General features: G+C 49.4%; 1 protein-coding gene across 3 annotated transcripts in view; it reads left to right on the top strand.

The window, feature by feature from the left end:
• The first annotated feature begins 234 nt into the window (after positions 1 to 234).
• Positions 235 to 22321, top strand: part of AKAP7 (A-kinase anchoring protein 7) — a 1276362-nt gene continuing 1254275 nt past the window's right edge. Inside the window, exon 1 of one of the 3 annotated variants that reach the window (XM_069607402.1) lies at positions 235 to 1377. In XM_069607402.1, the coding sequence (XP_069463503.1) occupies positions 252 to 1377 (1126 nt within the window). In that variant the 5' untranslated portion in view covers positions 235 to 251. The remainder of the gene's footprint in view (positions 1378 to 22321) is intronic. The other 2 variants (XM_069607404.1, XM_069607403.1) reach the window with 2 other exon arrangements.

Here is a 22321-nt window from a genome sequence, read left to right on the forward strand (position 1 = left end):
CGTTAGGAACATATTTAATGTACACATGCAAGGACATTGACTACATATCCTTTAAATAATTATAGCGCACTGTTTTAAAACGTACATTTGAAATTAGAGTGGTAAAGATTGCAAAAAAATGTAAATGTTTTCTTATGACTACTTTAAATAAGATTGTGTTGCTCCAAGCTCGCATATTTAAATGTCCAAGATGGCCACGAAATTGAGGGGATGGGTCAGAGTTGCCACTAGAGCTGCGAGAGACTGGGATTATGTACCTACAGCATAGCGTAAACACTTGCTGTTCAGTGGGGAGGGGGAAAGTGTCTTTGTTGTTCTCCATGAAACATTCTTGTTTTGTAGCTTGCACCCTGAGGAGAGGTTCTAAGGCTTTCATCCGACTACCGCTTGCGGACAGTGGATGCAACTCACAAGAGGATCCGCTAGTGACTTTTAACTCTCTTTCTTCCCTCTGTTGCCCCGCCTTCAAAACCAACCCCAAGTTGTCACACTCGTATGTACCAGGTGGGTGCAGGTCGGTTCTGGACTATGACTTCTCTTTCTCAACAAGAATAACACGTAGTTTTAGAGTAATGTTTCAAGAATGCGAGAGTACTCTCATGCCTGAGGAAAAACAGAGTTGCACCATGGAAGGCGATCGAAGACCAATCGAAGACCAGCAGAAGGGGGCTCTAGAAGAACGTTACGGTCTGGAGAACGAACTGCAGCCCCCTCTGGGAGTGCCTGAGTCTGTAAAAAAGCAACGGTGGTTCCAAAAGGGAAGTCATGAGCTCACGCGAGAACAGCATGGGCTCTTGGTGACCAAAGAGCAGCATGGGACATTACCGTGTGAATGGGCTCCTGTGAATGTGGAAAAATGTGGACCGCTGGACCAATTAGAGGGGCCGATGGTTGGTTGCCCTGTTTCGGTGGAAGGATTCCAAGAAGTAATTGCGTGTGCTCATAATTATACACTTTCAGTGGTACAGGCAGTGGCAGTGCCAATGGAACAAGATCAGAGAATAAAATTAGTAAGCCTGAGCTCTACGAAAGAAGTACTACATTGGTCCCCTGAGGGAGGTCCAGAGCATATACAGAAACGTGAGGAGGTACTGGTGGGATACCAAGAATCTGCAGAAGAATCAGAGACATCAGATGCTGTCATTCCTGGGCCTAATAGCGAAATGGAGGGAACTCATGTGGGAGCGATTCCACGCCCCAGGGATGAAGCCCCTGTGTCTCTGGAGGGACAGGCTGCATGTGACTGTTATGCAGAGGAGCCTGTATTGCCTGCTCCGGCACAGCCTGCCCCGAATAGCCCAGAAAAGGCAAAAACAGAGTTTGAATGTTTATTCCTGGAACCCACAGTCTCTGTGATGATGCAGGATACTGATACTGGTAAGAACATCAACAAGGCTTGTGATGTGGGGGGCCCCTTGCAGTGGTTTGTTCACCAGTCAGGCAGAGCCAGCCCCTGGCTTGGGATGGTGTAAGCACATTCAGGAGGTTGCAGGCAGCAAGGGGAAAGGGTGATGCAGCAAGATCCTATCAAATTTCTTACCTCAGAGAGAAGAGTATTTACAATTAAACCATCATGAACATTGCAGTAGCAGAAAACGCACAGTGGCAGAGGGAAAAAGCCGCACATGCGATATCAAAACACCCCCTGTGATGAAGCCAAATGCTGCACAGGCAATATCAAAACACCCCCTGTGATGAAGCCAAATGCGTAACTTCTGGGCTCCGCTACTTTGAGATGGCCCATGCCTCCGATGATAAGCATCTCTTTGAGAAATTAAATATCCTCAAAAATGGGACAAGATGCTAATGGGCCAAAGGAAGGTGTAATAGATATTTAGCCTCTAAGGCTCAGAGGAAGGGGTGAGGTGTCGGCAGCTCAGAGCGTTAATGGTCCCACTCATAACCAGCTTTCAAAACTGTCATCCAGCCCCCGCAAACATTTTTCACAACTGTCTGACCCTTTCATAAGTAGTGTTTGACTATTTTAAAGAATCACTTTCCTAATGTCTCTGTGTAGCAAATGTGCTTTGGTCATAAGTCTGTAGTACAGTGCTTTCATTGTTACATTGCTCCCAAAGCAACACAAAAGTTAGATATATCGATCCATCTATCTAGGGCTTTAGGCAGGGCTAGGCGGTTTCCCAACAGTTTCCCAAAAACTGCTCCCCCGCCGGGTTACTCTTAGGCTGCCTCTGTACCCCATTGAAAAGCACCCAGGGGGATTTTTCATAAACCTAATTGGGCCATAGTACCCTTCACTGGCTTGCCTTTGCTGGTGACATTTTATTGTTTGATCGAACCCCCATCAGCTTACACAGAAAGCTGGTCGCATTTTCTGCATATGCTATGGACCATAACATATTGGTCAACAGAAACAAGTCCAAGATCATCATTTTTACTGAAACCCCCCCTAAAACAACAAAATGGACAGTTGCCGATTTTAAAATGGAAATGATTTTTACTATGAAATTCTTAGGATTTAAGATTACTAGTTCCTCCTCCCTATATTCTATAAAGGCCTCCCTGAGAGCAAGGAAGACCCCTTTATCTGCCTACTAAAAAGGATTGATTTAAGCCTATGTAAATATTCAATACCACCTGCGTTGAAGTTCTACTCTATGAAAATTGGCCATGCTCTGACTTATGAGTTAGATGTTGTTGTGTACGATCTGGGTCAGTTTGTAAATACTTGGGAAGGTATTATTTGAGAAAAAAAACAACTTATCACTTGCTATTCCAAATTCTGTTATCCGACACAAACTAGGCCATGTGTCGCAAGGCTCTATAATACTCTGGAAAAAGTTTTCTCTCTGTGCTAAAATGCTTGATCCACCTCCTAACACATTATTTGTCGATTTCAACAAAGCACTGTGTGATGTGCTCTTTCCGACGTCCGGTGCTTGTTAGGAGGCTGGGTATTCATCCACTCATCTCGCTTGCACACTCAGACACGGAGCAATAAACCTCCCGACTTGCTCTGCCAGTTGCTTGCACCGTAATGACTTCTTCCTCGCTTAACTTTATTATGTCTGTGTTACATGGTCCGCGTTTCTCCTCGCCACATGATCGGGCCCTACTTGGTTACACCACATTCCTCCCAAGCTTAGAATGCTTGATCAACACAACAGTTCATACTAACGTCTCTTACTGCTTGTCATCTACCTTGGTCCTTCAGCGGTAGATCCATTGAAGTACATATCTATGTAGCCCGGACGATGGCCGTGTCTTCTCCCGAAGCTGATAATGTGTTCTCTCGGATGGGTCTTCCTCATGTTGGCTTTCGGACAAGGGGTCTCGTCCTTGGGTGAAGACTGGTTCTGAGTCACTTTGCGGGGAGGCGCTCGCACTTGCTCTCGCTGGGGTATCAGGAACACCTGGGGGATCTCCCCTCGCTGTCTCAGTGTCCGGTTGTTCCTTCCACAGTGTCTCCGAAACCTTCCGGAAGTGGGACACATTTCGCATCACTACTTCTGGCAGCTGTCACCCTGCTGTGGTTAGCGCCTTGTACCGTCCAGGGGTGTGATTCGTATGTTGGTATAATTTTCTTCTGGGGCACCCTGGTCTTCAACAACACGGTATCTCCCGGCTGCAGTTCCCTGTGCTGTGCATGGCGAGCTTGACTCTCTTTCTTGTTCTGCCTGGCTCGTCTCTCTTCCGTGAGCGTTATATCTGGGTCGGGGTTCACCCAGCTCGGGTGTAGTGGTAGTTTGGCTTGTATTGGTATTCCAAACATTAACACTGCTGGGCTTACTCCAGTGTATGTGTGCAGGGTTTGTCGGGGTGCTCGCAGGAACCTATATACGGCCGGTAGCCATGGTTGGTTATGGTCCTTTTGCGATTCTTACGGTTTTGTTCATGGACCCCATGAAACGTTCTGCATCGCCATTTGCCTGTAGCCCGCATGGGTGATCTTCCTTTGTTTGACACTCAGGTTGTTGAGGAAATGCTTGAGTTCCTGGCTGGGGAATGGTGGTCCATTGTCACTTTTCAGTTTCCTGGGCAACCCATGTATGGCAAATACTTTCGCGAGGGCCATGATGACTGACTCTGCCTTCGTGGACTTGTGTGATGCTGGAAATGCTTCAGAGGGACAGGGCCTCCGTATCCTTGTCCTTTACTGCTTTTTATCGTGTGTTCTGTCGTGTTTTCCGCGCAAGAGTTCATGTGGGACTCCTGGCGGTGCAGCTCTCTCTTTTGGTTTGGTGTACAGACCCATGGGTTACCCTTATGGCACCAATGGGTGGGGGTACAACCCTGTGCCCCTAATGTATGTTTTTGGGCACCTGTGTGTGGCCCACAGAGCAGGGTATGGGCTGGTGGCAGCTCCATGCTGAATTTGACAGGTGCTCTGATTATCCTCCATTTTGGGGTACACAGGACCTGTCATTGGAATCAGTAGATTCCTGATGGAAACTGTTAGGGAGAATTCTCTGTTTAGGCTGAATTTCCTAACCTAGTGAGTCCCCCAGCAGCTTTGCTGGATTTCTGGAGTTTGTTTATTTTCTCCTACCAAGAGTGAGTCTCTTTTCCTCACACTCTTGGACATGATTTGAGGGGTTCCTTTGACTGTTAATGTGTTTTATGGGCTATGGGGCCTTTTACTCCATAGGGTCTCGTGTTTTTACTATGTGTGTTACACAGCACCCTCAGTGCAGTGACACAGGGGTGTCATAGTGACACCCCACCATAGTCTCCATACCTTGGGACTGACTACTGTTGTAAAGTCACCATTGGCTTTACTAGTCCCAAATTATGAACAGAAACCAGTACAAACCATCATATTGTGGACGTACTGGTCGGGGCAATTCGATTGCCCCGGGTCTGTTATTCAAGGGGGCACGTCTCCGTCCCCCCTGATCGAGTTTTGGCTGGTGGCAGTGGATACTACTATTTATGTTCGACCACAAATATATCTCTATGGGATTTTCCCATTGTTCGAGGCTACCAACTTTAATTATTTAATTCCTATAGCCTCGAACATACCGCCGGGTTATTTATTTAATATTAATTCACCGGTTGGTATCTTTGCCAGAATTCGATTCTAAAATGGCGTTTGTGTTCTCTTCTGTGACTCCAACCCAAGTCGAGCCCTTTGTTCCACATTTTGGCGGGCTTCTCCACAGAAGCCTCCAAAAGTGGTGCCACTCTGTCTGGGTACCACAGGGGGTGTGGGAGGGGGTTTAGGCACCCTGGACTGAGTTGCCTTGGCAACTCAAGTCGCACTCTTGTGTGATTGGCCCAAGTGGTGAGCCAGCCGGCTCACCACTTAGCATGTTTGATTGACAGCTAGGTTGAATGAATGGGGGTTTCTTGCATAAAAGCAGGGCTTTTGGGACTGGAACTTCAGAAGTCGCCACAGGACCTGAGAATCCGAAGAGGAAGAAGCTGAGCCGACCTGCAACGACGACACTACCGGTGGAGCCCAGCTGAACCGTCTCACCACTTCCCGACGACAGAGGAGATCTTCGTGCCGGAGAGTCTCTTCCCCTTGAGCTGGTGGGGACAACCAGTTCGCTTTCCTTTTCGCCTACCATGACATCTAGTGGTCGAATTGCCCGTGCCAAGCACCCCGCCAACCGGATAGCCACTTACCACTGAACCGAGAAAGGAAGGACCTCTCCTTTGAATCGAGGAACTCCGCGGCTGGTTTCTTCCCTGGCAGTACAACGACCCCCTGCTTTCCTCCCCGACGAGACCTTCTCTTCTGCCGGACGAAGCACCAACTTGCGACCGCTGCCAGGAACAACTGCCCCCGCTGGAGTATTCTCACCATTTCAAGGTATTGTGTCCGCCTGGCCTCCCTTTCTATAGATTGCTACAAGGTGACAGTAAATCCTTAACCTTCTAGACTGGGCTGGCCTCTTGACCATCTAACAGGGCCATTTCTTTTGGTCCAACTTCTTTCTGAACCTTTTCGAGACTTTTGTGCACTTTTCAACCGTGTGACCTTGTACACATTTCGTTCTGATCCTCTTAAAGTGGATCCGGCTTTCTGAACTCTAACTTCACGGTTTGATTCTGCCTTCCTCTCTTGCTGTGTTCTTTTGAAAGTGTTGGGATCTGTTTCAATTTATGCTCTGCCTTTCTCTCTCTTTTCAAACCGAATTATTAGCGTGCCATCTGCGTTAAGCACTCACCGCTGTCTGAAAATAAGTGGTGCTTTACTTAAGACTTGTCTAAGATTCTTTTAAGGGAGTGTATATACTTTAGTGACTGTGTTTTTGAACTTGCTTGATATTAGTGCGAGTGTGTTTTCATAGATGTGTTTTTAAATAAATAATTATATATCTTTTAAACATTTTGCAGTGGTCCCTAAGGGAACTGCACAGGTTTCTGCCTAACAGAAACAAGATGGCCCCCGGGGTCTCTTGCCTTCCATTGCCTGTTACCTTGGTTTTCCCGAAGTCCCGGGAAGCCCTGACTCTGTCTCTTCCCCCTGACTGGCTGTTGGGTGGAAGTTCCATATATGGTAGTGTGGGGAAGTGCCGACCAGACTGGCTGGAGCCTTCCCAACGACCGTATGTTGTGGGTACGCCTGTGGGTGGGACCTGGGTGAATGGAGTGTGTGACGAATACGCATTCTGTGTTGTGGATGTCTAGTATCTGGTGTTTGACATAATGACTGAGACAGCCCTGCCCGAAACTGGTATGAATGCTGTGTGTCGTGTTGAGTGGCGTGGTACTTGTCTGAATCCACATTCTGTGTTGTGAGTGTCTGGATGGAGAAGAATGGCCTGAATGCACCATGCGCCTGATTGGCTGACTGACTGCCTGAATGCCCTTCTGAGTGATTGGGTGCCCGAGTGTGACCCGGCAGAATGAATGGGAGATCAACAGTATATCTGGGGGCTTCTCACTGCTAGAAATCATTCAGAAGCTGGAGTTGAAACTGACATTGAAACTGAAGCTTAACGTTGAAGCCCTGCTGGAAGAGAAGTATTGCTGCTACTCTACTTCTTCGATCTGAAAGCTGCTGTGTCTTCAAGAACTGATCCAGAGAGGACCTGGTTAGGCGCCCTCTTCCTGAGGTATGATGGACCATCGTGCACTGCTAACCTTTGCCGAAGCTCCCTGGAAGTCAGACCCTCGCCAGGTTGCCGACCGGAGACGGGGACCGCCGAGGAGAACAAAGAGAAGCACCTGACATTCCGTCCACCGTCGTCGACCAGGGTTCGCAGGTTGGCTATAACCGCTGGAGGCCCATCGAAGTTAGTTGCCCAGAAGCGGTGACTGCTTGATGCTGTGCCATCTACGAAAGGAACCGCCAACCGCCTTATCCCACCGCAGAAGGCCAGGATATCCTGGCCGAGGAGCATCCGCCGGTGGGTTTCCCACCACCCAAAGACTGTAGAGACGCCGGACGACTCGACGCCCTTGCTGGGCCAAAGTTCTTCACAGACTCTTTACGGTCCTGAACTATCGACGTCGAGGTGCCCCGCACGCTTCATCCTTGCAGGACGTCTTCGACTCGTCGTCGAACACCGCCAGGACCGAAGCTGCTGCCTCGACACCATCACATTTTTCTTCGAGGATCATCGACGCCAAGTTCACCTTCTTCAAGGCCCATCGACGATCCGTGGCTCCTGCTTTAAAAAGAGTCAGTCAAGAAGGGCCCATCGACGCCTCCTCGAGGAACTCTGCTATTCCAGGTACTTTGGGGCGGTAGAAACACTTTAGAAGGAAATAAGACTCATTGAACAATATATGGACTGGGCTTGAAGTATATCTTTATTTGACAGGTTGCCCAGGTGGGGGGATCTCCACACAGAACTATGTCTAGTGGTAGGGGCCAGTATTCTGCCAATTGTTCTAACCAACTGCTTTCCTCCTATGTCTATTGTTGGTTTCCTTTATTAATTGATTTGTGTGACATTTGACCAGAGTACAGTTGATGCATTTTAATGAAATCTGATAATAATTGTGGTACCACTTAGAACTGTATATATTTGCCATTGCAGATTACCTGAGCACAAAGTGAGTTATTGTGATTGTGTATATAACCTTGAACCTTAATTATATAAAGACTGTGTTTTCACTAATACAGTGTGTGGACATTCCTTTGTGGGTGCTTGGGGACTACACTGTACTTAAGAACCAGCCCGCATCACCTTCTGAGAAGCTAGGCCTTCATTGCTCGACCTGCGCTACCCTATAGAGAATCTTAGCTGGGGTCCTCTGTGTCTCTCCTCTGCCGTATAGAGAGCAGGAGTACAGACACCCCCCTCCAGTCTTTACATTGACGTGCTCCACTTCCGGGCATCTGCTGAACTCGTCAACTAGGACGAGGAGGTACCCCTCTCCTGTGATGGTACAAAAGTCCTTGCTCACCGATTCCCATCTTATGTGACTCCTGGGGGCGCTTATAATGGTTTCAAGCGTCAGTAGTCTCCTTGAGGACTGGCACGCCACACAGGTTTCCACTATTTTGGTCACGCGGTGCTGCATCCGCGGCATCCACATCCTTTATTTCAAGTATGATTGGGTCTTCACTATGCCTTCATGGCCTCCATGTGCTAGTTTGAGGGCCCTTTCTTCCAGTGTCTCATGTAGAACAAATCTTTTTCCCTTCAGCACAATGCCCTCTTCTGATACCGTGAGCTCATGGCGGATGCCAAATAGCACCTGTAGCTTTTCTTGAGCGGCTGTGGTGCGTTGTGTCACTGCGACCAAGTAGTTCCTCGAGTCACCTGATTGTATGGCCTGGATGGTTTGTTACAAGCAGGTGTCTGCTCTTGTTTCGTGCGCTATCTCCTGAAGTGTTAGAGCTCGTAGGCGTGCGCAGGCGATCTCTTGGCACACATGCACCTCCGTCTCGGCTGTGTGTTCCTCTTCGTGTCTGTGTCATGAACCCCTGATTCCGCCCCTTTTGGACTTCGTGGTCCATGATGCACCACGGCATGAGATCAGTGATTCTTCCAACATGGCTGATGGCCCAGAAACGCTGCGCTCTAGTCTTTGCACACAACACTCTGCTTCCTAGAAAACTGGTACACCCCCGCGGCTCTGCTCGTCTCAACGCTACTGCTTGGAGTTGTTAGGCGTGTGTTTAGAGTCTGTGTACCGTAATATCTTCAGTTTCCAAACCCCTTTTTTCTTCCTTCCTGGAACCCTCCTCTGAATCCTGCATTCTTCTGCTAGCCTTATCTCCCCTCTTCCCGGATCCCGTCTTGTGCTCGGTGCCGCGGTCTCCCGGGCACTCTCTGAGCGTAGGACGCCTACCCCTCCTCCTTCCCGGATCGGTCGCTGAACATTCCTGGATACTGAACGCTATCCTGCTTAGGCAGCCGGCTATCTCACGCTGGAACCCGAAGACTCGCGCTCCTACCTGTACAAGTTTTGAACAGTGAGGAAGAAGGGAAGCGCTCCCAAGAAGATCACAAACGTGGAAAAACAGTGAGAAAGAAAGAAGCTTGTGACAGATTGAGACGCCTAAAACCTGACATAGAAGTAGACATGGAAGCCGCAGTTCAAGACCTCATGAGAGGAATGCAAGAATTAACCACAGAGGTTCAAAATCTGAAGGCCGAAAATGCAGCATTAAAACAGCTTGTCTTGTCCCGGGGTTCCGCGGTCAAATAAAGCGCCCTGGTAGGGGGTGTAGTGGACAAATATGATGGATCTTCCAAATCCCTGCGTTTCTTCCTTGATTCCTGCCTAGTGCATTTCACATTCAAACCCTACTATTTCTCCACGCCATGAGCTAAGGTTGGATTCATGATATCTCCCCTCACGGGCAATGCTTTAACATGGGCGACTCCCCTAGTCAATTCGGGAGACCCACTCTTGGATGATTATGATGGATTTGTGGATGCCCTTAAGGTCATGTTTGATCGACCAGAACTTGTTTACAGTGCACAAGAAAGACTCCTTGAATTCCAGCAAGGGGCTCAGGATATGCTTACATAACTCGCTTCAAACAGCTAGCTAAAGAAGCCGATTGGTCTCAAGAAACTAGTTTCACCCTGTTCCGAAGGGGATTTAATGATGAGGTAAAGGATGAGTTAGCCAGAGTAGCTCGTCCGAGTTCCTTCCAGGCCCTGATGGACCTTCCCTTACAAATAGACTTCAGAATCCAGGAGAGAAAGGCAGAGAAAAGAAGAACGAAGACAATATCCCCAAAGACAACCGTAGAATATCCTTGCCTCAAGGTAGCATCCGCTCCACGTCCCTCAGATCCAGAACCTATGCAGTTGGGTGCCTTCCGTAGACCGATTTCTCTGCAAGAAAGGATACGTAGGATCAATACCGGACTTTGTATGTATTCTGCCTCTGATAAACATCTTGTGAGAGAATGCCCAATAGCTCCACCCTGACGTTCGGGAAATGCCAGCTCCCGATCCTAAGCAGAGCACAGCTTTGGGACAAAGATGCCTACCCCGTATCCATTATTTCCTTGAATACTCCAGGACAAAACACCTTAGTGATTCTTCCGACAATCTTGTCACCTACTAAGAATGAATCCTTCCCCATCCTGGCTCTAGTGGACTGCGGTGCCATGGGTGTTTTCATAGACCATGACTGGGCTGTCAGTCACAACATTCCTCGAGAACCCAAAGAAGTAATACAACCCTTTGAAGGAATTGACAGGAGACGTTTGTCTTCCGGACCCATTACTCACCAGACCAAGGAATTACTACTTTTGATAAACAACCACCAGGAAAGGCTTTGTTTTGACATCATAAAGGCCGCTCACTACCTCATGGTTTTAGGCATGCCCTGGCTCCAGAAGCACAATCCATACATCAATTGGGCAGCCGGATCCCTATTTCTAGGTTCTGAATACTGTATGTCCCATTGCTTGTCTCAAGACTCATTGCACAACCCTCCGGTGAACTCCCAGAAACACAAAACATCATCCTTAAGTGTATCCAACATTATCCAAGTACCTGAGATTTATCAAACGTACTCAGATGTGTTTTCAACTGCCATAGTTCAGGCTCTTCCACCCCACAGACCTGAGGATTGCGCCATTGACGCAGATGCTTCAGCAGTGATTCCATTCAGCAGAATGTTCATATTATCCAAACCCGAAAAGAGGGCCCTTCGAGAATACCTGGATACCAACCTGGCAAATGGGACTATCCGTCCTTCGAAATCTCCAGCCAGTGCTTCCCTATTCTTCGTTCCAAAGAAATACACCAAAGAAATTTGACCCTGTTTGGACTACCGTGGCCTCAACCAATGTACTCTCAAGGATCGTTATCCACTAATTTCTGACTTCCTGGAGGCAGTTCGGGGAGCTGTCATATTCACTAAACTTTATCTTAGGGGTGCTTATCACCTCATTCGGATAAAGGAAGGCGATGAATGGAAGACGGCCTTCAGAACTCCCTTTGGTCATTTTGAATATCTGGTAATGCTCTTCGGTCTCGCCAAAGCCCCTGCGGTCTTTCAACACTTTATGGATAGAGTTTTCTCTGATATGCTGTTCCTTTTTGTCATCGTATACCTGGATGATATACTAGTTTATTCCAACAACCCCCAGATCCATCAAGAACATGTAAAAGCAGTCTTACAACGTCTACGTGAACACAAACTCCTGGCCAAACCAGAAACATTTATTTTCCATGTCCAAACCCTACATTATCTTGGATTTGTATTGAGCTCCAAAGGAATTGGAATGGATCCTGCCAAGGTCGACTCCATACTCTCTTGGCCAGCACCTACCACAGTAAAACAGATTCAATCCTTCCTGGGACTTGCACATTTCTACAGAAAATTAATTCCTACATTTTCTGACATAGTGCACCCCATAGTAGCACTCCTAAAGAAGGACACACCGTTTAAATGGTCAACTGCTCAAGAAATGGCCTTTCAGCAACTGAAACAAAGATTTACTCAAGGTCCAATCCTGGCCCAACCTGACATGGATCGGCCCTTTCTGGTGGAAACAGATGCATCTGACTATGCCATTGGTGCAGTCTTAAAACAAGAATTCGAAGACAAGATGGAACATCCTATTGCCTACCTATCCCGCACTTTGACTCCCAGCAGAGCCACTATTCAGTCCTGGAGAAGGAGTTATTGGCCATCCGACAAGCCTTTACCGACTGGCGCCATCTACTCTTGGGCGCTAAACATCCAGTGCAAGTACGGACAGATCATCGAAACTTGCAAGTCCTACAGTCCTTGGAATGTAGGAACAGTCGTCAAGCCCATTGGGCCATCTTTTTTGCCCAGTACCAATTCCATATTCACCAATTTCCTGGAACTAATAACATTATAGCAGATGCCTTATCCAGACGTCCTGACTAGTCAGTCGAAGCTCGTGCCTTTCCGAAGATGTTCCCTAAAACCGTGTTTGTTGCACAAGCAAATTCCTTCATGGAAGACGTCGGAGCTGGAACACCTTCTTCCGATCTCTGGAAGGATTACAGCACGAATAATGAATGGAACCTAGTAACGAAAGATGGTTATCACTTCAAGGACAAACGACTGACAATTCCCACACGAAAACTGAGAGACAAGATCATGAATCTCTGCCATGATACCTTCCATTTGGGACATCGGGGTATCACTTCCACTCTCCACTTCATTCAGAGACAATTCTGGTGGCCGAATATGATTGCTGGCGTAAGAACTTATGTCCAAACCTGCGCAGTGTGCAATCAGAACAAACATGATAACAGAAAACCTGCAGGACTCTTACATCAATCCGCATTACCAACACGCCCTTGGGAAATTATCGCCACAGACTTTATTGTGGAATTGCCCCCATCCAGAGGATATACAACCATAATGGTTACCGTCGATCTGTTTACCCATATGGCTCACTTCACACCTTTGTTCAAACTACCATCCTCACTTGAATTGGCTGGCATATTCCTAAAACACATATTTAGGCTTCATGGATTACCTTCCAAGATCATCTCCGACAGAGGACCTCAGTATATATCCCAGTTTTGGAAACAACTATGCCAAATACTAGGCATCCAGCGAGCATTGTCTTCGGGATATCATCCTAAGACTAATGGGGCAACAGAACGAGTAAATCAGACCCTAGAATAGTACCTCTGCTGTTTTGCAACCAAGGTCCAGGATGATTGGTCGCTTCTGGTTCCTGTAGCTGAATTCGTTTACAACAATTCTGACCATTCGGCTATCAAGACAAGTCCATTCTTTTGCAGCCAAGGATTTCATCCTTCGGTTCTACCATCTGCCCTACCACATCCTACCCCGGATCCCTCAGTTGATTCCTGGATTGAAACACTGGTAAACGTACATAGGGACGCGAAGGAGCACCTGGAGAAAACCAGGATACCAAGCGGAGACCTAGCCCTTCATATAAAGTCGGGGATAAGGTTTGGCTATCCTCAAAACTTCTTCCTCGACATTTACGGCCTAATAAACTGGCTCCCAAGTTTTATGGACCTTTCTCCATTAAGGAAATCATCAATCCAGGGGCCTTTTGGCTTCAGCTTCCAGAATCTTGGAAGAGGATACATCCGGTCTTCCACACATCTTCATTGAAACCATATGCACGGTCCACCAGAACTACTCCTAGACCTAACCCAGTGCTCATCAATGACCAGATTGAGTTTGGGGTCTCCAGGATATGTGATTCCAGATACAGACAGGGTCAGCTCCAATATTTGGTGGAATGGAAGGGATACCCCCCCAGCGAACGCACCTGGGAACCAGTCTCAAACATGAATGCCCCCGTCTAATACAAAGGTTCCATCGAATCCACCCAGGCAAACCCGGTGGTTCTGGGTTTAGGAGAAGGCATGCTGTCATGAACCACCGATTCTGCCCCTTCTGGACTTCGTGGTCCATGATGCACTGCAGCATGAGATCAGTGATTCTTCCAACATGGCCGACGGCCCAGAAACACTGCGCTCTAGTCTTTGCGCGCAACACTCTGCTTCCTAGAAAACAGGTACGCCCCCGTGGCTCTGCGCGTCTCACGCTACTGCTTGGAGTTGTTAGGCGTTTGTTTAGAGTCTGTGTACCGTAATAATTCCAGTTTCTTAACCCCTTTTTTCTCCCTTCCTGGAACCCTCTTCTGAATCCTGCATTCTTCCGCTAGCCTTATCTCCCCTCATCCCGGATCCCGTCTTGTGCTCGGTGCCGCGGTCTCCCGGGCACTCTCTGAGCATAGGACGCCTACCCCTCCTCCTTCCTGGATCCGTCGCTGAACATTCCTGAATACTGAACGCTATCCTGCTTAGGCAGCCGGCTATCTCACGCTGGAACCCGAAGACTCGCGCTCCTACCTGACAAGTTTCAAACAGTGAGGAAGAAAGGAAGTGCTCCCAAGAAGTGTCATGATTCCTGCCCCTCATGTCCCCAGCCTTCCAAGATGTCAGGCTGGAGCCGGGCCACGATCACCTACATGGCCCTCAAGGGCCTCTCCATCCCTCCAAAGACCCACTTGGAGTCAGACTTGACGCTTGTGGCACCAGACTCACTCACTCCCATAGGATAACATTGGGGATTGGACTTGTAGTGCATTGATGGGGACAAGATGGATGCCCCCACATATTTTGGTTCCCAGAACTGCATGTGCAGTCTAGTCTTTTGGGTGTGGTTCAGCCCAGAGACACCTGGGATACCCAGAGACTATTTAATCCACGCCCAGGCTGAGAAACATGCTTTGCGTTTTCTGCACCTGCAGCGTGACACTCACCGTGTTCGGACCGGTCTCCAGTAGGCCTGCATCTTTCTTCTGCGCTCAGCTCCTGCAAGAACAAGAACAACGTTAGGAACAGCCTTACCTTGCGGCACTTCTGCCCATCATTCATCGCTCCTTCTGTTCTGCGGGTATCTTCGGCGGTGTCATTCCCATCCCGGCACGCCGCTTCCTAAGGAAAAGGGAAAAGAACAGAAAAAAGGCATTAGTAGGCATTTTGCAAATCTTTGCTTATTTTTAAAGATTGTACGAGCTTCAAACGCTTACCTGAATCCCAGCCGCTCTGGGGGAACTCTGCATCCGGAACTTCTCATCCATCTGCAAGAGGGAGAAGACACTCCAGGTTAGCGTGGAAACATCAAGAGGCGACGCATACCGCGCTTACTCACCGCCTTTGTTCTTCACAACCGGCATCCACGCTGAAAACGTCGCGGCACCTAAAAGACAGAAAAAGAACTCAGTTCAATACAAATACGAAAGGGGTGCATCGCGCATCGCGCTCTCACTCACCTTCAGCGCTACTCATCTCAGCAGCACGCCGCCATCCCCGGATGCCGGCCATCATCTAAGGAAGGAAAGAAACAAAGTTAGAGAACCGTTCAAAAGACTCATTATACTTACCTGTCAGACTCTTGCCAGTGAAGTAACTAGGCAGCAACGATCCTGCATCAATCAACGCGCCCCTGCGCTGAAAGCAGGACGGAGAGCACACTATCTAAGAAAACAAGGTGAGCTGTGGATCAAAGGGAAGGGTTGGACCCGGGGGAAGAAGGGGTTCAAGCACACAGAGACAATAGGGAGTTAAACTCTACCAATCCTGTGTTTCAGGCCCAGTCTCCAGTCGAGTAGCCTCTAGGGAAGGGTTTAAGGTCGTAAGAGGTCAGAACAGGCTGAGTGACGTCCCCGTGGATACCAGGTGAGCGTTACAAGAAGACCACAAACAAGGAAAAACAGGTGAGAAAGAAAGAAGCTTGTGACAGTCTGGTCGCGGGTCGTGGTGGCGGGACAGGTAATCAGCCGGATTGTCTGCTCCGGCCCTGTATCCGATGTCAGTGTTAAACGGCTGTAGTTGGAGCATCAGTTTTTCTAGCCGAGCTCTGGGGCGCAGCGCTGATGCCCTGAAGATAGGTATCAGGGGCTTGTGATCCGTGAACACTTTGGCCGGTTGCCTTAGCAGATACACTCTGAAGTGGCGCAGCCCCATAGGATCGCCAGTGCTTCCTTCTCGATATGGGCATAGTTTTGTTCTGTCTTTGTTAGTGCTTGGCTTGCAACCGGGTATACACTGCCGTCTCTGTCTACGTTTGTGAGCACTGCCCCTAGCCCTACTGGGCTGTCATCTCCCAAGAGTTCTGTGTCCCGGTCCGTGTTGAAAAACACCATTTTTGTGGTGCTGGATAGCGAGTCTTTTATGCATTGGAATGCTTGTTGGTGCTGTTCTGTCCATTTCCATTGCTTTTCCTTCATCTTAAGCTCCCACAGCGGCGTTGCAAGGGTGGCCAAGTCAGGTGTGAATCTTGCACAGTATGTAGCCATGCCCATGAAACTCCTCACTTCTGACGCTGACGTCGGGGGCCTTTGTATTTTTGATGTCACTGACCTTGGCCGGATCCGGCGACACCCCTTCAGAGTTGAACACGTAGCCAAAGAAATTCAACTCACTTTTGTTGAGTTCGCATTTTTCCTCTAGTCGTTTGAGGACTGCAGCCAGTCGCTTATGGTGTGCGGTTGTAGTGGTGCCATAGACCAGGATGTCATCACTTATGTTAGTGGTTCCAGCAAGGCAGTGGAACACTCCTGAACTCATTCTGGAAGACCTTTGCTGCTGAGAATATACCAAAGTTCACCCGTTTATATCTTTGGAGGCCCAGGTGGGACAAAAATGTTATGTACCTGGATACTTTGGCGAGGCGTAGCTGGTGGTAGCCTGACCTTAGATCGAGTTTGCTGAATACTTTGGCTCCATTAGGTCTACAATCAGTTCATCAATGGTGGAGGTGACATGGAGTTCTCGTCCAATGGCCACATTGGGTAGCCTCATGTCGATGCATATTCTCACTGCATTGGGTTGCCGTGGCTTCTGTTCGACGACCATCGGTGGAGCCCACCACAATTGTTGATGCACCACAATTACCACCAGGGGGCGCATGAGCATGGCTGCCTGCGTCTCCTTGCTCAGACTGACTCATTCTAAAAATAACGCAGTTTAAACTGCAATTCTGCAATTCTCTTTCTTCCGTTCCTGATACTCATCTTCTCAGGCTCCTCTGGCTGCATTTTCACCGAAAATCGCATCTGCCTTGACCAACTTCGGCTGGGGACTCGGGATGGCCTCCTCCCGCTCTTTCCTTCATAGGGCCGATCCAGTCAAATCCTTCCCGCCTTGCGGACATCTTAGGCGACATTCATCCCCTCCAGCCGCTGTTCGTCCGAAGCCAGCAGCAACCCCCGGGCCCTCTTCCTGCCCTAGCAGCTCATCCATCCACGGAGCCAGTGTCGGAGGTGCCTCACGGTCTCTCCTGTTGCCTGGCCCTGTGCGGCCCGCCTTCAACCCGCCTTCATTGCGGCCCGAACCCCCTCTCCTGCTCGAGGTCTGGGTGCCACAGCGACCATCCGGGGAGCCAGTACTGAAGTCGGCGGCAACCCCCGGACCCTCCTCCTGCCCTGAACAGCTCGTCTATCCACGGAGCCAGTGTCTGATGTGCCTCACGGTCTCTCCTGTTGCGCGTCCTGCCTTCAACCCGCCTTCATCGCGGCCTGACCCCCTCCCCTGCTCGGGGTCTGGATGCCACAGCGACCATCCGGGGAGCCAGTGCCGGACTGGCCTCGAGGGTCTCTCCTTCTCTCTGACCCTGCACGGCCCGCCTCAACACACCTCGTTGTGTCCAGGACTCCCTCTCCTACTCGGGGTCAGGGGCCCGCAGCGGTCGTCCAGAGAGCCAGCATCGGACCGGCCTCAGTTTCTCTCCAGCTGCCTGACCCTGAGCGGCCCGCCTTCGGCCCACCTCATTCCAGCCCAGACCCCCTCTCCTGGTTTGGGGTCTGGATGCCTTGGCAGCCGTCCGCGGAAACAGCATTGGTCCAGCCTCTGTGTCTCTTCTGCTGCCGGACCCTGTGAGGCCCGCCAAATCCCCTCATTGCTCTGGATCCTGATCTCCTCTGCTGACTGCGGGGTCCTGGTGAGTGCTGTGAGCTGGGTCTGTCACACTCAACATCGGTTCGGGCCTCAGAGTCAGCCTCCTCCCGCTCTGCCTGCGGTCCAACCGTGCGGGATCCTGCCTGCCTCACGGCCATCTGAGGCGCGGGTCCTCCCTGCTGGCACTTCACTCCCCGCGCCTGCGGCGGCCCCTGATTCCTCCACCCGCACAGTACATCCCGGGACTCCCTCTCCTGGTTCCGGGCCTGGGCACATCTACGGCAGTCCACTGAGCCTTTGTTGGACCAGCCTCTGAGTCTCCTGCTACCTGACCCTGTGAGGCCCATGGTTACCTGCCCTCATTGCACCAGATCTGGTCCTCCTCTTCTACACATAGGGTCCTGATGAGTCCTGAGGGCCAGTTCCGATTTGTTTAGCACTGACTGACTTCGGAAATCGGGTCGGCACTGCGGGAGCCTCCCGCCTTGTACTCGTCTTGGGCAGCAGTCATCCCCTCCTACCACTCCACACTCCGGATCGGCAACAACCCCTGGAACCTTCAAACATCTGATTTACCTCCAGCTGCCCCTCCCTTTGGACCTGGGTTTGAGTGCCGCAGCCATCCTCGTAACCAATAACTGTCCAGCTTTGCGAGCTCTCTTGACCAACGTAATCTGCACAGCCCTTGAACCCCTCTTCTTCACATTGTGTCTGGACCCTCATCATCTACACCTTAACGCCATCCCTTATTACCCCCAAATTGAATTCCACTACCTGCTCCCACTGACCATATGCGATCCGCCATATCTCCCTCTCATTTTGCCCCCCTCTCCCATCCCTTCCCCCTCCTCCTCTCCCTTCTACTCTCCTCTTTCCTCCTTATGACTAGACCCCTTTACCATCCTCTCCCCCAATCCCCCAATAACCCCCTTTTCCCCTCTCACCGTCCTCACCTTCTCTACCCCCCCACTGACAAACACGCTGCCCTTATGAACATTGCTCTCTGGAATGCCAGATCCGTCTGTAACAAAGCCGCTGTTACCCTTGGATTCCTCCTCATAACACCTCTGTCCTCGCCTCCTTCACGACCTCCTCTTCCTCTTTTCTTCATACCCCCCGTCCCTCCAGTCGTGGTGGTGGCGTCGGTCTCCTGTACCACTTCAAATACATCTCCTCCTCTTCTTCCCCAACTCTCCCCTCTTTCTCTTCCTTTGAATTCCTCTACAGGTCCTTCTCCTCTCCTCTTCCTATTTCCTTCCTGATCATCTATCGGCCTCCTGGCCCTATCTCCTCCTTCTTTGAAGACGTAGATCAACTCCTCTCACTTATTTCTCCCTCCCCCTCCCTTCTAACTGTACTTGGTGACTTTAATATTCATCTTCCTTCTCCCCCCCAATCTTCTCCCTTCCTATCCATTCTTGATTCCTACCTCCTCTCCCCCTTCCTTCATCCCCTATGCACTCCTCTGGTTCCACTCTTAACCTCATCTTTAACTCCTCCTATCCCTCCTCTCCTGTCTCTTCTCTTCCTGTTTATCTCTCTGACCATGCCTTACTCTCGTTCTCACTTTCTCCTCTCTCACCCCCCTGTAACACTTATCCCTCCCTACCAATCTACTCACGTCGTGACCTACGTGATTTTGATATTACCCTCTTCTACCACACTTGCTCTTCTTCTCTTCCTACTCTCCAAGACTTTGCACTACTCTCTCCCGATGATGCTCTCTCCTCCCTCTCATCTGCAATCGCCACTGCCCTAGATCAACTCTACCCCCTTTCTCTGTTCCACCCTACTCAAAAACCTTCTCAACCCCGGCTTACTTCCCATCTCTGCTCTATGCGGTGCTTTCTCAGACATCTTGAGAGACTCTGGCTCAAAACTCCCTCGCTTCCTAATCAAACCTCTTACTTCTCTTACCATACACTTTACAATTCTTGTCTTACTGCGGCCAAATCCGCCTACTACTCTAACCTTCTTCAGTCTCAAGCCTCCCATCCCCATTGGATTTTTCAAACTCTTTCCTGTCTTCTCTCTCCTCCCACTCCCGATCCCTCATCCAATTCCACACTTTCTCCCTCTGATTTTGCCAACTACTTTTCCTTCAAAATCTTCACACTTAGGCAAAAACTTAACTCCCTCTCTGACTCCCTCTCTCCTCCCCCCCTCCTCCATCTTCCACCATGTCTGTCTTCTCATCAGTTTCCCCTTCTGATATCTCCTCCTTTCTATCCAAACCCCACCCCACGTCTGCCCCCTCTAACCCTCTCCCCTCTGTTCGCATCCCTAAGGTCTATCATCTTATTATCCCTTATCTCTCCACTTTCTTCAACTCCTGCCTCTCCTCATCTACCTTTCCCTCTGCTTTCAAACATGCAACGATAATTCCTATTCTCAAGAAACCCTCCGCTGATCCACTGCTCACTGCTAACTACAGACCTATCTCTCTCCTACCTTTCCTTTCTAATCTCCTTGAATGCCTTGCCTACTCCCAACTCTCTTCCATTGTCTCTATTTCCTCTCTCCTTCCTCCTTTTCAATCTGGCTTCCGTCCCAAACACTCCACTGAAACTGCTCTCATCTCTATTCTCAATTCACTCCTTTCTGCTCGTCATGCTAAGCAATCCTCTATTCTTATACTCCTTGATCTCTCTGCTGCTTTTGACACTGTTGATCACCCACTCTTGCTCCATACCCTCTCCTCCTTCGGGTTCAGAGGCCCTGTTTTAAAATGGCTATCCTCTTATCTTTCCAACCGTTCCTTTGCTGTTTCATGGGGTGGCCAGACCCTTCCCGTTAATTTACGGTGTTCCTCAAGGCTCTGTACTTGGCTCTTTCCTCTTCGCTCTCTACACCTCCCTCATTGCCCCTGTTATCTCCTCCTTTGGTATCTCCCATCATTTCTATGCAGATGATACTCAACTCTTTCTCTCTTTCTCCTCCTTCTCACCTGACATCCATCTTAAACTCTCCTCCTGCCTCACAGCCATTAAGAACTGGATGTCTTCCCGCTTTCTCTCTCTCAACACCGATAAAACCGAAGTCCTTTTCTTCCCCTCTAATACTCTTCCCCCTCCCCCTAACCACCTTTTATCCATTTTCCTCCCACTGATCTTCCTATCTCCACCCATGCTCGCAACCTAGGCGTTCTATTTGACTCCTCTCTCAACTTCTCGCAACACATTTCACTCACCTCCCGCTCCTGCCGATTCCACCTCTACAACATTCGCAAAATCCGTCCCTCCCTCACTTTCCACGCTACTAAACTCCTAATCTCCTCACTCATCTTTTCCGTCTTTTCTACTGCTCCTCTCTACTCTTCGGACTTCCCTCTTCTCAGGTTACCCCTCTCAAATCCATATACCACTCTGCTATTCGTACCCTTTGTCTCCTTAACCCCTGTGATTCTATCTCCTCTAAGCTCTCTCATCTCGGCTGGCTACCTTTCCACCTACAACTAAAATTCCACTTTCTCTGCCTCGTTTTCAAATCCCTCCATGGTCTTGCTCCTCCTTATCTCTCCTCCCTCCTCTCCTTCTACTCCCCTTCTCGCTCTCTTCGCTCCGCTGACCACTTCCTTCTCACTGTACCCTCTTCCCCCTGTGCTTCCTCCCACTTCCGCTTTTTTCATCTTCTTGCTCCTCTACACTGGAACTCTCTCCCCCTCCCAATCCGCTCCTCCACTACCCTCACCTCATTTTGCACTTCCCTTAAATCCCTTTTCCTTCATTCCCCTCCGTGAAGCCCTCCCTGTCTTCTCGACTCCCCCCCTGATTTTCCCCTCCCTTTAATTCCTCTCTCCCCTCTCCCTTCACTCTCTTCCCCTTCCTTCTACATGTATTCAATCCTTCTCCTGGTTCCCTTCAACTCACCAATTCTCACTTCACTCCCCCACCCTCAGTTAATTGCTCTTTGCACTGTTTTGTGGAATGATTCATGCTGTAATTCTTGCTCACAATGTTAATTGTTATTTCTCTGTATTTGTTGTTACAATGTACAGCGCTTTGGCATAAAGCACTCTATAAATAAATCAATCAATCAATCAATCAATCAATTGTCAACTGTTTTTCTAGCTTCTCCAGTTCTTTTTTGACTGCTTCTCTCATATGGAAGGGGACTCAGCGGTGTCGTACGGCCTTGGGTTCTATTGTCGGGTCGATATGTAGCTTGATTGTTTTCCCGTGGAGGCACCCTATCCCTTGAAATATCCTTGTGGTGTTTTGCTAGAAGGTCGTCTATTTCTGTTGTGTTAATGCTAAACCAGTTGTAATTTCTCTGCGGTGCGGCAGTTTAGTAGTGTTTCCAGTCCTGCGTCCACCACGTACATTCGGGCTCTGCACGTGGCTCCATTGTGTGCTAGGTCTGACTGGAATGACCCGCTCACCGGTAGGGGCTTTTTGTACCCGTATGCATATAGTTTCGCTCACCTGTTCTGGAGTGACGGTTTAGGGTCTAGGTTGTTGTAGGTGTGGTGGGCATGATGTTCACCATCACACCTGTGTCGATGACCACTATGGTGGGGTTTCCGTCAGACAAGATGGTGGACGATGGCCATT

The sequence above is a fragment of the Ambystoma mexicanum genome, chromosome 4q (genome assembly GCF_040938575.1).
Source record: "Ambystoma mexicanum isolate Mex_15411 chromosome 4q, UKY_AmexF1_1, whole genome shotgun sequence".
Lineage (NCBI taxonomy): Eukaryota > Metazoa > Chordata > Amphibia > Caudata > Ambystomatidae > Ambystoma > Ambystoma mexicanum.